The sequence below is a fragment of the Pleurodeles waltl genome, chromosome 4_2 (assembly GCF_031143425.1).
Source record: "Pleurodeles waltl isolate 20211129_DDA chromosome 4_2, aPleWal1.hap1.20221129, whole genome shotgun sequence".
Lineage (NCBI taxonomy): Eukaryota > Metazoa > Chordata > Amphibia > Caudata > Salamandridae > Pleurodeles > Pleurodeles waltl.
Genome location: NC_090443.1, coordinates 346,543,658 through 346,560,711, shown reverse-complemented (window position 1 = coordinate 346,560,711; position 17,054 = coordinate 346,543,658). Strand labels below are relative to the sequence as shown.

General features: G+C 43.2%; 1 protein-coding gene across 2 annotated transcripts in view; it reads right to left on the bottom strand.

The window, feature by feature from the left end:
* LOC138292691 (cytochrome P450 2D17-like) overlaps positions 1-17,054 on the bottom strand; it is a 327,621-nt gene that overhangs the window by 2,945 nt on the left and 307,622 nt on the right. For both annotated transcript variants that reach the window (XM_069231413.1, XM_069231414.1), the window contains exon 8: positions 9,925-10,066. In XM_069231413.1, the coding sequence (XP_069087514.1) occupies positions 9,925-10,066 (142 nt within the window). The remainder of the gene's footprint in view (positions 1-9,924; positions 10,067-17,054) is intronic.

Genomic DNA, 17,054 nt, shown 5'->3' with positions numbered 1-17,054 from the left:
AGCCCTAATGACCTCTCAAAGATATGTTAAGGATAGGCATTAGGAATGTCCAAACAACTTGAGAAGCTGAGGTCAGAAACAGGTACCTCTACACTGTCTCAGGGCTTGAATCCCATTTGCCACTGGTGTGCTCCTCATCCCTACTTGGCTAGGAGAAATTTAAAGTAGGAGGGAGTCATTGTGAGCTTCAGTGCCTGGGTTAATGGACAATCAAAGGAGGCTACTCTCACACTCTTGACTGTGGGTGCTCTAACCAGCCAGATTGGCATGAGCCCTAAAATGGATTCCCAGTTACAGAGCACAGCATGTGACTATTCTCTAGAGTCATGACTTATGTGAGGCTAAACACTCTAGACTACTCAAACTGCCCTATTTGGTGGCAGAAGCATGTTACTGGCTTACTAATCCTTTTTTCCTGTGGTCTATCAAAGAAGAGGGGGAACAGACATCACAAGAGGCAGCTACTAGCATCTAGAGAAGGTCAAGTGCTTCTCTGTCCTATCTTTGGATGCAAAGAAGAATGTCCCAGTCCTGAAGAAACATTCCAGCCAGACACTGCCAGGGTTGCACTCTCTGGATGGTAACAGCACAGCACCTCATTTCTAGCAACCATTTGTTTCACTTGTAATACCATTCTTCAAGCACACCCCACAAACACCCTCTCAGTTTACAGACTAAGCATATTTATACATTATATATAATGCAATCCTGGGTGCCTCACTGTCCCTCCTGTTGCCATCAGGTAAACACAGTTTTACCATCTTCTGTAGTGCTTTTTGTTGCACTGTCCTCTATGGTGCATACAAAAGTCAGGCATCGGTTATACCGGGCACTTTCAACCTACTAATCTAGACACTCCCTTATGACCTGGAATTCATTCATTCCCAAACTGGATGTCCTTGGAAAGCTTTCTATCTACGGGTAGCAGATGGCCACAATGAAAATGTTGTATTCACCATCTGTAATTAGCTTCTTAGGACTCATATCTGTTTGTCAACACTTTTTAAAGTGAAATAACCAGAGCCCTAAATAGAGAACTGTGAGGCATTGGGTTGCTGGCTGACTTGGGTGTGAGCCCTTGTGAAGCAACAGCCACAGTCCCTTACTGGGTGCACCACAAAAAGTCACTAAATTAACCTGTGCTTACCACTGGGTAGCTTGACACAAAAAGCTGTCAGGCTTAACTTAGAGGCAATGTGTAAAGTATTCATGCTGCACACAAACAGTAACAAAGTAAAAACACAACACAAGAAAAATCCCAAACCAATTTAGAAAAATTCAGTAAATTGTCCTAAATTATTTGATACCAAAATAATAAAAAATCAATCAGAAGCTCCAGAGTTATGATTTTTTAAAGTTCTTACTAGCGCCTAAAAGATGAAAGAGCCAACTGTGGACTTGTAGTTATGCAACTTGTCAAAGTCGGAAAATACAGCTGACTGCAATGGAGCATGGTTCAGATATAAAAAGTGGATTGGCTCGGTCAATGCATGTTGGATTTAGAAAAAGTTCTGAGAACAATGTTCTGAGAAGGTATATTTTGGTGGAGCAAAGTTGCAGGAGTGGTCTGAGGAAGGAGCCTCATCATCAGATAGCCTTGTGGCAAAGCCATGGTGAAGATTTCTATTTTCGGACTTGGGGCCTCATTATGAGTCTGGCAGTCGGACAAGCCGACAGCCAGATTTGTGGTGTGGAGACTGCTGCGGAGCTGGCGGTCTCCCCACCAGCCCCATTACAAAATTTCCACTGGGCTGACCAGTGCAAACCAGGTTTTCTGATGATCAGCCCAGAGGAAATTGTGCTGCGATATTGGTCTGGGCTCCACACAGAGCAGAGGCCAATGCCGTTGCACAAGGGGGCCCCCAGCACAGGCTTACTGCCAGTCTTTCCATGGCAGTCATACCACCATGGAAAAGCTGTAGGTAAGTAGAGTTGTAATCAGCTAGGTGGCGCTGAACTCCCCACCTCCCTGGCTGAGTACCACTCAGACCGCCGTGGGACCGTCGGGAACCATGTTCCCAGCGGGGACGGTGGTCCTGTTGCGGTCTGACCGCCAAGGTGTTATGTGGCGGTCGGACCACCACAGATGTGGTGGTCCGACCGTCATTGCAAGGCTTGAGGTCCTCTTGAGTCACTCTTGAAGTCCTGGGACAGAGAAAGATCCAGTCCTTGTACCCAAGCAGAAGGTAGTAGACCAGCAGGACAACAGGCCAGCAGTCAGCAGGGCAGCAGTCGATCAGAGCAGTAGTCTAGCAGAGTAACAGTTCTTCCAGCAGCACAGCAATCCTTCTTCTTGACACAGTATTCACAGGTTCAGAAGTGTACTGAAGAGTTGGTGTCTGATGTCCCCTTTTTACACCCACGTGCCCTCCTTCTGGAAGGTGGGAGAATCTTTTAGAAAGTGGCTTTGAAGTGTGTGGAATTGCCTGACTCCACTGCCCTGGCTCCAAGCTGGCTGCAGTGACAATGTGAGGTTGTTACTCATTAGACCTTTTGTGTGAAGGCAGAGCACAGGCTGTTCAATTGCAGGTAGGGCTGTGCTCCGGTCCGCCCTCCCCCTCATTCTGCCAGCAGATAGCCCATTCAGGCACACCTAATCCCTCTATTGTGTGAGTGTCTGGGTGGAATTCACAAAGGTCTGACTGTCAGTTACACCTAGTCATGTGACCCAAGACAAGCTACAGGCACAAAAGGGCTAAGGACAGAAAAATGCCAACTTTCTAAAAATACCACTTTCAAAATTGTAATCAAAAGACTGACTTTACCACTCAATAGAGTTTTTTATTACAGTTCAAAATACACCACTTGTGACATAACTACCTGTTCCCAATCGGAAATTACAGCTTATTGATTGTAAAAAGGAATCTCCAATATTATCTCATTTTTGTCATTTTTTGATGCAAAAATGGCGCAAACTTGTAAAATACAATTGCATTTTGTAAGTTTGCGCCGTTTTTGCATCAAAAAGCGGTGCAAATGCGGCACTAAAAAGTATAACTATGGGCCTATATGTTTGCTGGTGAAAAAGAAGGATTGCCTCATTAGTCACCATTCCTTGGAGCTAAGCCCCTAAATTTACTATTCTCAACATACCAAGCTTGGAAGAGGATAAGGATGAGATTTGAAATACTGGCCCAAGCTGCTGTCTTGAACTGATGAATCTGGTTCGCGTCCGAATGTGGGCTCAACATCATGTGATTCTGGGAAAATCATTTAATTTCTCTGTACCCTAAAACAAATCTGACCTAATCTGGTGCTCATGTAAAGCACCCTTAGGTCAAGATCGTGCTACATTAAAACTACAAAGGAAAGAAAAAGGGGGTATTCTGTTAGGATTTCTCCAACACTTTAGTTGTCACGTCCAGCCCAAGCTATAAGGAAAGGGCTGCAAGTGGGGTCTCATTAAAGTGCTTGCTTCAATCTGCTCTAAGCAGAAGCTTGATGTCAGCTTTGGTCATTTCTCTGCAGAAACATTCATTATGATGCAAATGCATTACTTCTCTCTTCCTCTAATGGATACTATCTCATCTGAATCTAAAACTACAATATCTAATAAAAGGAAACTGGCTGCTTCATTGCCACAAATGAAACTCAGAGTTCTTGAAACTCAGGAACCATCTTCAGAAAAAACCTTTGGAGGAAATACCTGCAATTTATGTGAATTTAGATGCTACTAGCTGCAACATCAAGACCATTCAACATGATGCTGCTGATTTATCAGTGAGAATAATTGACAATTAAATTAAATTAAAGGACACTATAACTTTGCTTAATCAATCTACTCCTGTTGCTGCTCACATTATTCAAATGACAAATTTCTTTTAGAACTTCAGAATAGGAACTAGCAATATAATCTGGCAGAAAATGTTGGAGGAAAAAGTTTCAGAATTCATTTAGAAACCTTCTTTCCAATAGTAATAAAGTTACAGTTTGGACAGAAGTTTGAAATTGATAAAGCTCCATGGATTCCATCATATTGTAAACTTCATCAATCTAAACCCAGGCAAGTTAACTTCAAAATATTTTGTCATCATCATCATCATGATCCGGTCATGATTAAGAAAGTGATCTGTGAAGTACCTTAATTGGTAGTGAATGAAATCAAACATAAATACCAAGACTCTGCTAAAGAAACAGTTTCTAGACATAGGGAGTTTTCTGGGTTTGGACCCAGATTAAAAGATGAAGTTTGCAAATGTGGTCTTTTTGACCCATTGATGAAAACCATCTGGGAGAATGATATAATTAAATCCTTTATTTCTTCTGCAGACTTAATTGTATATTGTGATCAGCATGATCTGCTTGAAATGAACTAATGATTCAATGCATTATAAAGGTTATGTGATAGTATGAAACCTCCTTATTATATTCATTAATCATCAGGGGCATACAGATTTTGCTCCTTTGATGTGTTTCACTTACACGTGGTTTCCTTTAATTATGGCTGTTTATACCATCGTAACACTACTTCTCTTGATGTAAAAGATTTATGACATCCAGTTGAAAAAAATATGGCTAAGTATTTGGCTAGACACAAAGGTTGTATATGTTTTGGCAGGAAAAGCGTATAAATGACATTAAATGACAACATTTTATTAATCAACAATAAAGGTTGGGTTGGTGACATGAGGCCTGATTTACATATTTGCAGATTAGTTACTCTGTAACAACATAGGATACAATGGCATTTAGATTTCAGCAGATGGAATATCCGTCACTGGAGTACCTTGTCCGCTAATATCTAAATCAGGCCCTAAGTGTCCTTGCCAGCTACAGGTTGAATAATGGGATTACAATAAATATTTCTAAAAAGTTAAATGTTGAAACTTTACATGAACATAGTAATTCCAATGGGAGATATGTTTATGTTAAAGTTAAAAATGATGAACATCTTCTTCATTTAATTAATATACATGGTCCAACTGTTGATAATCCTATATTATGGAGAGACATTACATTAGAAATTATAGGTCATATTTGTGAGAGATTTGTGCTGCCATTGCGTCACTTTTAGTGACGCTGCAGCAGCGCAAACCTCTCAACCATATCTATGAGGCCACGCAAAGGCACTTTGTGTGGCTTTGAATGGCCTCATAGATATGGAGTAAGGCAAAGGAGAGCAAGACACTACGTTGCCTTACACTGCACCAGGGAGGCATTCCATGGGTGTTGCAGTAGGTTTACCCATGCAACCAGGGGTGGCTCCTCTGCTATGGCGGAGGAGCATCACTTCCCCCCCCCCACCAGCAGCAGATAGTTTTCATGTAAAAAGGGTGGGGCACAGACGATGACAGGGACGGAGGGGGAGTGCACAGCACTCTCCCTCAGTGCGCATGTATGTTTGACCAGCCATCTTGGGCCTGCCAAACACAAATGCGCACTAGGGTCTCTTCAACCCGGCACTGCATTGCTGGGGTGGACACAGCAGGCAGAGCCTCTCATTCTGCCTCCAATCTTAATGCTGTTTTCATGCTGCCAGCAGCATGAAAGCGGTGTTAGGATTGGACGCTGCGCAGGTTGGGAGCCTGTGCGTGCAGTGGAGGACCGAGGAGCGGATTAGAGCGGAGCAGCAAAAAAAGTAAGTTTAAAAACAAATGATTATATTTTTTTTTGTCACTTACCGCCATGTGCCATTCCACCCCATCCTTTTCCCTCCCCAAGCCACCACTGCATGCAACACCCATCGATTTTGATGCATCCCCAGATTTACGAGACCTTATAAACCTGGGGATGCCCCAAAACCTTACACCTCCCCAGGGGAGGCACAACAAGGGGGAATAACTTAATTTCTCCAAGTTCTTTCCTCTTTCTATGTATGCTGCATTGTGCAGCACACATAGAAAGAGGAAAATGCCTCCCAGGATTGTTCTTGTACAGGAAGGTGCCCCAAGGGTGCCTGCACTGGCGCTAGGCAGCCAAAACAGCGCCAACACAGTTGGAAGGAACAGGAATGTGTTGTATCACATAGATTTGGTGCATTCCTGCCCTTTCCTTTTGATGCAGGGCAGCACATCAAGTCATCATTGCTGCCCTGAGCCAAAATTACATAAATTTGACCCTATAAGTTTTGGAAATGGACCACTTACAGTCAGGGGAGGTTGTACCCTAATATATAAACCACTACTAGAGAGGAAGTCATCTATTAAATTCAGACTATTAAAATTCTTTGAATCTTTCAAAAGTTTCTTCAAAAATCTAAGAGAGTTTCAAATTTTTCATCAGAAATACAAAACATGTTGATGTTTGACATCTTCATTTTTCCACATAGAAAGAATACATTTTGTTTTATCAAGTACATACTTGACTCAGTCTGGAAATGATTATACTTTAGCCTTAAGAAATTTATGCCACTCAATTTCTAGCTTCAGAATTGAGCAAACTGATATTTTGGATGATGCATAATCTTCTTACACATGAAACTAGAAGACATCTTAATAGCTATCCTTAGATGGAGACTGAATAGTGACATCAGTCTAAAAAATATTACCTTAAATTATAAAACTGTCTACTAATAATGATTACTTACTTTTCTCACACTTCTCTTTCATATACTTCCAGAATAATTCATTGGGATGTATTTCAAGCATGTGTCTGGTCACAGGCATTTTGATTATAGCTTGTAAAAGTAAATTATTTAGTTGTACCATTACCTCTTTGGAGAAAATTGTGAAGCTGTGAAGATTGCTAATTTATTCTAATAATACTGTATACGAAGTATATTTACAAAATTTAAAATATGAATGCAATATAACATGTATCAAAAGAGAAATTACACAATTGTTTAAGTCCAAAGGTAAGCGCCAACTGGGCCCAGTCTCGCGCGACTAGATATTCGCGGTTGGCACTTTGATCTTTTCGGTGCTAGATTTTACTTAAAACTTTAAAAATTCATAACTCTAGTTCTACTGATTGTATTTTTGTCATTTGGTATAAAACAATTTATTAAAATGCACTCTGTTTTGTCTAAATTGGTGTGGGATATTTCTGATGTTGTGTTTTCACTTTGTTGCTGTTTGTGTGCTGCATAAATACTTTATATGTTGCCTCTATGTTAAGCCTTACTGCTATTCTGCCTACCTACCAGAGGGTTAAGCAAGGGTGAATTTAGTGACTTTTGTGGTTCACCCTGACAGGGCTTGTGGTTGTTTCTTGATGAGGGTCCACACCCCATTCAATCAACAACCCAGTTATCCACAGCACTGGTCCAAGAACAATTGACCACATCCGAATCTGTTGCACTGTTGCAGAGATAAACACATTTGAACGCCTGGCACATGCTCCCATGACTGGCTTGACACCAACTCTATATGTAGTGAGTTTCCAGTTCAGTGGGCTCGATGGCACTGTAAACATTCACCTCACCCCTTTGTTACGGTATGTCTGCCAAGCTTTGGTAGAGTTTCCTGTCTATTTTTTGGAGAGTTTGTCTGCATTGCATTGACTTGAGTGATTTCATAGCAGGTGCATTGAACCCTCATAAACAATATGGTCACTTTGGACATTGGCACAAATTTCAGACTAGTGGTAGGCTGGTGGTCACATTCAACTATATTAGGAAATTATGCACTGCACTTTTTACTGCCAGAGCACATTCATTTGCGGACATTCTGTGAACTGTCCCTACTGTTTTCATAGATCAATGCTCATTTAATCTGATACCGTTCTCACAAAGTGACCTTAGTTCTTCTATTCTTAAACAATCGGGAATTGAGTGAAAACATTCACATAAAAAACGTCAGCACTTAATATTTTGGCACTGTAATAATGTTTGGGGCCCAATCTCAGACCAGGAAGTAGGCATTAAGTTAAGAAGGGGAATTAAATGCTTTACTATATTCTGAGTGTCCTGGAGTAAGCCTTGGAGTGCTCTCTGTATTGTTACAATTGAAAGGCATGTTCTAAAGGGGAGGACTTCGGTATTTAAATTGGAGTCCAGTGGAACAGTGACACAGGGCACTAATATTAAATTACTCAGACCCTCACATTTAGAGTCTGACAACCCTGGTACTACTCAAATTGGGCTTCAAAAGGAGTATCAAAAAATATTTTACATAATCATGAAATAGATGCTCATAGTGGGACTGGGTCATCAACGTCTTCAGTAATAAAGCCAGAATTGAGAGATGGCAGGTCCTGTTTGCAATCCTCACTTGGGTAACTTACCGCAGCTGTTATTGCACCAGAATATTGTAACCAAAATATTGTTGGAGAGAAATATCATGTTCTAAATATCGTTTGCAAAAATATTGCACCATTCAAGTAAAGAAGAAAAGACTGCAACAAAAAGAGCAATATTTGGTAAACAATATTTATACCTTGGCCACATAAAAGTTTTACTGAGAGCAATGCAGGGAAGGTACTTTATTCTTCCTTCTTTTTTTTCCTAACGTGAGGGACTGTGGTTATTTAGGTCCTCATAATGAACACGGCGGTAACAAGCACGTGTTCATGCTGGCGGTCAAAACACTGACCACCAGCATCCCCGGATCCCTGCCGGCCAAATAATGAACCTTTCTGTGGGCCGGCGGGTGGAAACATTGTTTCCGCCCGCCGGCCCACAGGAAGGCCTGGCCGGGACATTGACGGCGGCCCCACATGGAGCCGCTGCCAATGCCTCTGTCCGGCGGGTGCAGCTGCACCCGTTGCGCAGATCACTGCCCGATTCACGACAGGGCACTGCACTGGGGCCCCCTCACTGCTCATGCAAAGTTCATGGGCAGGGTAGGGGCCCCCATGGGTGCCCCGGGGCAACCCCTCCACCAGCCTTTCCCTGGTGGGGAAACCCGCCAGGGAAAGGCTGGAGGATTCAGAAACATTATCCGAGGGGTAGCACGGCTGCCCTGTCGGACGATGTTTGCACCCGCGGCCAGGCTGCCTGAAGGAGGAAGCCTGGCGGTGAGTGAGGGCTGCTGATGGCGGCCCTCACGTGTTCATTATGTGGCGGGTTGGCCCGCCATGCGGGCTGGTGGTTTCACCCACCAACGCCGGCATGGCGGGCCAACCCGTCATGTTCATAATGACCACCATAGTGTGTTTATCAATGTACTGACTTGCCTGGATAACTATAAGGACATGTAACAATAGTAAGATTGCCATAGTATTAAACTCAGAGGACATTCCATTTTGCTTCATTTGTTAGTTGTATACTCTGGCCCATATTTGTGGGGAATGGGCATAGGGCAGCACCACAAGTCTTTCTGCTGTGTTGCCCTACGCCAATGTGAAAGGGCAGGAATTTACCATATTTAATAAATACAATGCATTCCCCCTGTGCTGGTGCACAATTGGCTGCCTAGCACCAATGCAGGCACCCTGGCACCATGGTGCCAGGGTGCCTGCATTGCAAGCAGGATTGTTTTTGTGCAGGAAGAGAAACCTTCCTGCACCAAAACAATCCTGAGAGGCGTTTTCCTCTTTCTGTGCATGCTGCAGAATGCAGCACACATGGAAAGAGGTAAAAACGAGTAGAAATGAAAATGTTTCTCCTCGTTACACCTGCACTAGGGATGTGTAAGGTTTTGGTGCTGCCCGAGGTTTACGTGATTAAGTAAATTTAAGACAACGTCAATGGGAAGAACCACTGCACCGTTCATGGAATGCCTCCCTCGTGCAGAGTAAGGCAACTCAGAGACTTGCGTTGTTCTGTCTTACTCCATATCTATGAAGTCATGCAAAGCCACGTAAAGTGGTTGTGCTTGGCCTCATAGATATGATTGAGGTGCTTGTGGCACTGCAGCATCAAAAAATGTCACACTCCAGCGGCGCAGGCCTCTCATATTTATGCCCCTCTGTATCTATTAGCAACAATTTCCCCATCTACAAATAAATGTATGTTATATGGTCATCCAGCCTATATTTGACAAGTTTCCCGTCTACCCAATTGTGCTAATCTACAACTGCGTATATTAAGGAGCATATATTTACCTGCAGAAAATGGCATGAAGGCATCTCGTTTGATAAATTGACCATCAGCATCCAAGAAGTGCTCTGGATAAAACTGGTATGGCCTTGCCCAAACAGACTCATCCTTCAGGACAGACGACAGGTTGAACATGAGCAAGGTATCCTAGAAGTAATAGCCAACATGTTAGACAAAGTAGATGCTCCATTTCTTCTCTGTTTCTGCAGGAACACATGGGAATAAATGAACAACACAGAAAGAAAAATTTTGGTTTATGGCGGAACAGAGCTCTTCTTACTTCATAACTACACTACTCTGTTTGGGGATGACCCTAAGTCTTTCAGAGGGAGAAAGTACGTTGTCATGTGTCATATTTACTGTGCCATTTGGTCCTGTCAACCATGCACTGTGAGGTAGCCCTTCATGAATGCATGAAGAACAGATCTATGAAAAGCAGACTAAAGTAACACGTTCTTCACATTCTATCCATACTTTCTAACCTGACCGATTTCTGCATTGGGAGCAATACTGTCTGTGGATTCCACAATGGAAGTGTGTTTGGGAGCATGGGCTGGTGTACTATCTGCTAACGTGTTAACCTTGAAAAAGAGACACCTACAGTATGACTCAGTGAGATTGTTTTGTCGTCTCACTGGTCGTGTGCTGAGACTTGATCAGCCAAGTGTGGCTATAGGGGAGGGGCAGGTCCTCGGGCACTCACATAGTCATTGTGCTGCTCCGCAGTCCCTGGAAAGCGGCACCTATCAAGTCTGTATGAACCCCAATGTAGAAGTTAATTTTAGTGAAATACATTACTTTATTGTGCCAGCTAGCCAAAAACAACAAATTGAGAGTGGCAACTCCAAGCATATAAAGGACAGAAGGAATGTGGTATCTCAACAGCTTGGCTCCTCAGTGGGCTTTTAACTACTTAAGCTTGGCTCTTTTGCATCATGAATTTCCAGAAGTCGAGAACTGGAAGATATCATGATGGGTATGTCATTCCTTCAGCCAGTCTTATAAAACCACGCTCCCCTCAACCTAAATATTAACTTTTACTTAATATAATACAGCAAAGAGTCTCTTAAGGGGCTAACATATGGTGCACGGTAAATTGGAAACATTAATGGAATAGGGATGGGAGATCAGAATAAATGCTGAATGCTCTGGTTCTTGCATGTGATGTTCGAGGTTCTTATAAGATATTGTCAATATAAGTTCCTCGCCAGGGACTTTGTCAATCTCTGATAATATAGCCATTTATGGCAGTTCACATGGCTCCTCGTGGGGGGTCCTATTCACAAAGATACATTTACACATAAGCAAAACTATAGGTGCAAATGTGCTCATACGCTTTGGCTGTTCAGTATTTCTGAATGTAAATTCACTACAAAGGGTAGACTTATGTGTCTCCACACCTTGAAACAGGATGGAGACAAATTTACTAGTGTAAAGTTACGACAAAAGAAAACAGATCAGAAGTAAGCCCAGCACCATACATGGCCAACCACTGGTACTGTAGCGTACAAAAAAGTGATGAATGCTTGAATTAATCTCAGCCCGTGGTAAATACTCAGGGTTGTATACCATTCCTTCGTTATTTTGCACACAATCTCACCTAACTTTGAACCTAGCTATATGCAAATCATTCTTGACACTGCTCCAATAAGAACTGCCCAACCCAAACTGCCAAGCCAGACCCTCCATGAACCAGACCACAAACAACCCATAATAGGTTCTGCCCTGATAGGTGCCCATCATTCAGGTGCAACTTGGTTTCAGTTGCATAGTGAGCATAGGACACATGTTTGGAGATACCTGATGCATTCAGGGCGTCGCAATAAAGTATACAAAAGAGTGATGGATGGAATGTTTGAATTATTCTCAGCCACTGGTAATTACTAAGTACTCTCAGTCCATTGTTTTTTTGAGCACCATGCCACTTCAGCTTGGACTCAGTCGTATGCAAATCAGTCTTTCTCTGCTCCTACAGGAACAGTCCAGCCTAAATTTCCAGGCCAGGTCCTCCATGAAACGTAACATAAGAAACCCAAGACTGGTCTCATCCTGATTGGGGCTCATCAGTAGAGTGTAGCTTGGTCCCAGTGGCACTGTGAGCATGAGACCCACATCTGGGCATACCCATTGCAGTTAAGATATCACACTGAGATTCTAAGGTCTAATTAAAAAAATCTCCCATTATGAAAGGTAGCTATTCATCCAAAAATGCTCACACCCATGGTGTTAGTACAGTTAGTAGAATTAAAAAAACGCCCAGGTGTACTCTTAGTAAGCTGTGACAGTTTTGGATTCCTAGAAGACTTGCATGCAGAGCCATTCATGGTTTCAAGTGTGCCATTGTTCTCTCATAAATCCAGAATGGTAGAGATCTAATTGTTCACGAGACCATTGTGGGAAACCACAGATGATTACTCTGGAGTTAACTGTGAGAGTGCTGCTGGTGTTAAAAGTCTGTCTTTCACTCTACATGTTAAAATATTTTACTGAAATGGATGGGGAAAATATTTGATAACTCATAGAACATGTGTTTTAGCTTTCTAGAGCACTAACCATAGTTTCTATGCAAAACTATACAATTCATTGTGTTAATTTCTAAAGAAAATTATTTATGTTTTATAGCTTTGATTCCATAAAGATGGCTTTAGGTGTGCCACTTTTGTTCTAAATAAAGAATGGTAACTCTCTGGTTGTTTAATAGTATATTGCCTAAAGCTGCAGTAGATAACTGGATGTATTAGTGATGGATGGGATGCCTGAATTAAACTCATGCTCTGGTAAATACTCAGGGCTCTCAGTCCATTGTTTTCGGTACTCTATTTGGACCCAATCAGATGCAATCATTCTTCCTCTGCTCCAGTCGGAACAGTGCAGTCTGAACGTCCAGGCCAGGTCCTCCCTGAAGCCGGACACCTTATGTTTCCACGCATCTCCTCCTCTGCGGTCTCCGTGCGTGGTAATTTTGACGCAAACCAGGTACTTTGGCCAAACAAGAGACAACCAGATAAATATCTTATATTTTTCTAAATCTGTGTGGTGTATTTCTGTGGTGTTCTCACTGTGATACAGTATGATTTATTGCACAAATACTTTACACATTGCCTTCTGAGTTAAGCCTGACTGCTCAGCGCCAAGCTACCAGAGGGTGGACACAGGATAGAAAGGAACAATAGCCACCACAGTGGCCCAATCCTCTTTATCCTCAATAGTAATTTCCTTAGTAGAGAAAACTAATGAAATGTACAAAGGAGGCTGTCAGACCTGACAGACTTTGGGTGGTCACCCCCCCAACTTTTTGCCTGCCTTCCTCCACTTTTCTGACAATCTGTTTGCTGATTTTAGGACTCTGCCAACCAGTGCTAAAGTGCATATGCTCTCTACCTACAAACATGGTAACATTGGTTCATACCCAATTGGCATATTTGATTTACTTGTAAGTCCCAGGAGAGTGCACTACATGTGCCCAGGGCCTGTAAATTGAATGCTACTAGTGGACCTGCAGTACTGGTTGTGCCACCTACATAATTAGCCCCTTAGGCATGTCTCAGGCCTGGCATTGCAAGGCCTGTGTGTGCAGTTTCCCTGCCACTTCGACTTGGCATTTAAAAGTACTTGCCAAGCCCTAAGCTCCCCTTTTTCTACATATAAGTCACCCCTAAGGTAGGCCCTAGGTAACCCATAGGGCAGGGTGCTATGTAGTTAAAGGCAGGACATGTACATGTGTGGTTTGTATGTCCTGGTAGTGAAAAACTCCTAAATTCATTTCCCATTACTGTGAGGCCTGCTCCTTTCATAGGATAGCTTTAGGTCTACCCTCATATATTATTTGAGTGGTAGATTCTGGTCAGAAAGGGGTAACCGGGTCATATTTAGTATGAAGGGCAATAGAAAATCCTGCTTATTGGTGAGGTTGGATTTTATATTACTATTTTAGAAATCCCACTTTTAGAAATACAGCCTGTCTCCAATCCACATCTGGCTGGGCTGGTTGATACCTCCCTTGTGAATTTTACCCAGACACCCACAAACACCAGATACTCAGTCACATCTGCTGTCATCTGCATACTAAATGGGGCTTCCTGGGATGGGAGGGTGGAGGGTCTGACACTTCCATTTTAAAGGCTAGTGGCCTGCCCTCACACAATGGACCTCCTCACCCCCTACTGGGACCCTGGCAGACAGACCTGTACTGAAAGGGACCCTGGGCACTTCAAAACTACTCTTTGAGTCTCTCCCACTTCAAAGGCATTTGTGGGTATATAAACTGGGTCCCTGACCCAACCAAACTAGACAGTTCTTCAACCTGTCAAGAGGAACTGCTTGGCTGCCCAAAGAACTCATCTGGACTGCTTTGCTGTGAAGGGCTGCTGCCCTGCTGTTACCACTGAGGTATACACAAATGATGGATGGAATGTTTGAATTATTCTCAGGCACTGGTAATTACTCAGGGCTGCATTGCATTCCATTGTAATCTTGTACATCATTCTACCCCACAGCCAGCAGTAGGCAAATCACGCTTGACCCTGCTGCAGTAGGAACAATTCAGCCCAAACTGCTAGGTCCTCCCTGAACCAAAACACAAGCAACCCAAAAGCTGTTTTACCCTCATTGGGGGTTGTTAGGTGCAGTTTTACTCCAGTGGCACAGTGAGCACAGGACCCACGTATGGGCATACCTGTCAGGGTGTCACCTTGAAGTATACAAAAAAATGTCATGGATGAAATGCTTGAATTGATCTCAGCCACTGGTAATTACTCAGTCTGAGTGACTGCTAGTGTTTGAGATTAATACAAGCATTCCATCCAGCATTTTGTTGTTCAATTGTTGATGCCTTAAGTCCAACTGTTATACAAGACGTGGGTCCTACGTTCACTGTGCTATAGTACTCAATCTACAAACTACTGTTTAGCCCCCAGGTAGGGTGTAACAATTCTGGAGATGATTGTGGTCTCTGCTGGAGGGGGCCTCCCCTGGCAGTTTAGTACAGATTGTTCCCATAAGGAGCAGGGTCTGTATTGGTTTGCATAGGTGAGCCTTTGTCTAAAGTAACATATCCTTAACATATCCTTGCCTGGCACACAAGCTCCCTCCAAGGGCAGAAGGCGTGTGTCATCTAGGGCTACCCATAGAACACTGCAATCTGGGTCCAATTTGCAGTAAAGCAAACACGAGTTGCTGCAAAAGTGGTTAGGGTTGTCCCTGGGAACATTTTCCCTATCCGTTAGGGAGTGTCCACGAATCACCCTTGATGGGTACAGAACTGTACAAAAATGGACTTCACGACCAGTACCTTGAAGAACAGAAGAAGAGCTGGGCGTGCTGTTTATGACCTGTGAGGAGAGAAGTAGAGGAGAAGGGTTGGGCCTGCTATCACTTGCACCCAGGACAAAGAAGTGGCCTTCAAAGGTCAGTTGACAAACCTCCCGGGAGGCTAGAGGGACACTCTACATGAAGCATTCTTTCTGAAATGCCCACCTAACCAGTTGCAATTAAAGCTGGACTGGATCCAACTGGTGGCCCCTGATAGAATAGGTTCAGACGACATAGTGCCATCTCTGATGTCTTGGGACCCTTGGCTATGCCCATCTGGACTTCTTCAAAAATCTTTGACTAGTTGGGACTTAAACAAAATTTGAACTTCCAGATTTTGGTCGGACCGGCATTAACTACGCAAGTCAATCCATTTAAGGTAGGGAATCCAAGAAGGGAGATTTACATAAAACCCTTAGGGCCTTGGAAGAGGTCTGCCAGTCACATACCACCTCAGAAGAAGATGGAAAGATTGAGGAAACACAAGACGATAAGGGGGAATGGGGGATAATCTGTCCAAAAATGGACTCTTTAGTGCACCTTTCAGGGTTGGGAGTGATGCAAGATGACAGTCTAAGCTATTCTGAACCCACCATTCAGCAGATGGTGTACAGTGACAAGTAGTCAGCAAGGGAGGTTCAGGTCAAACTAGCCCCCTATAGCCCTGGAGGAGAAGAAGCTAGTACTGAAGGAAAACAATCTTGCCTTAGAGGAGGAGAAGGCCAGATTGGGTTGAGTGAAGATGATGGCAGCACTGGTGAGGTCTGTACAGAGGGACAACATACCCTTCGCTTGTCAAAAGGTACAATGACTAGCTTTGTGGTGACATTGACAAATACTTTGCCTCCTATGAAAGGGCATTGAGAATAAACAGGGAAGAGAAGCCGCACTGTGAGGCCTTATTGTGGGAGTTGGTATCAGCAATAGTGAGGGATACCCTCCCAACTCTAGAAGAAAGAGTAACTGACATGCCTACACACATGAAAGGACCATGTGCCGAAGTTTGATCTTAGACATGAGAAGTATCAGAAAAAAATTCCAGGGCACACAATTAATCACAACAGCCTTGGGATGATTTTGTTGATACTGTCAAAGGCAGTGGAAGGATGGGAGAAAAGCAATACAGTGGATACATATGATAGGCTATATAAATTGATCACGAAGAAGCACATTTTGAGTAGTTGTCATTCAACTTTACAATAGAATCTAAAGGATTTCAACTTGTCTGACTCTAATCAGTTTGGTAAGGCAGCCGATGGATGGGTAAGCACTAGGATGTTTAAAAAGTCTCAGAGTCATGGTCCCAATAAAGGGAATTCAGCCCCTCCACAAGGGAAAGAGGGAAGCCACAAGGATAAAAAGAAGGAGTTCTCCCAAATTCCCCAAAATTCTAACCAAGTGGTGGGATCACTCGCCTTTCCTAAAACTAGTTTTGGAGGGTACAAGAGGAAAAACCTTTTGATACCTCTACAAAATTGGACCTCACCACCAGCATCTAGAATAACACAAGAAGGGCTGCACCTGCTGTTTGACACCTGTGAGGAGAGGTGAAGGACTGGGCCAGGTCCCATTTACACCTAGGACAAAGAAGTAGACTCCAAAAGTCAGTTAGGTGACCTCCTGTGTCGCAATAGGGAAACAACAAGCTGCAAGAAGTCTTCTTCCTGAAATCCCCACCTGACCAGTTGCAACTGGACCTAGACTGAACCCTGCTGGGTGCCTCACCTCTAGTAGGTACTGGCCACTAACTGCATCCATCTGGACTTCTCTGACAATCACTGAACATTTGGGACTTTAAAAAATTCTGGACATCTAGACTTCAGGA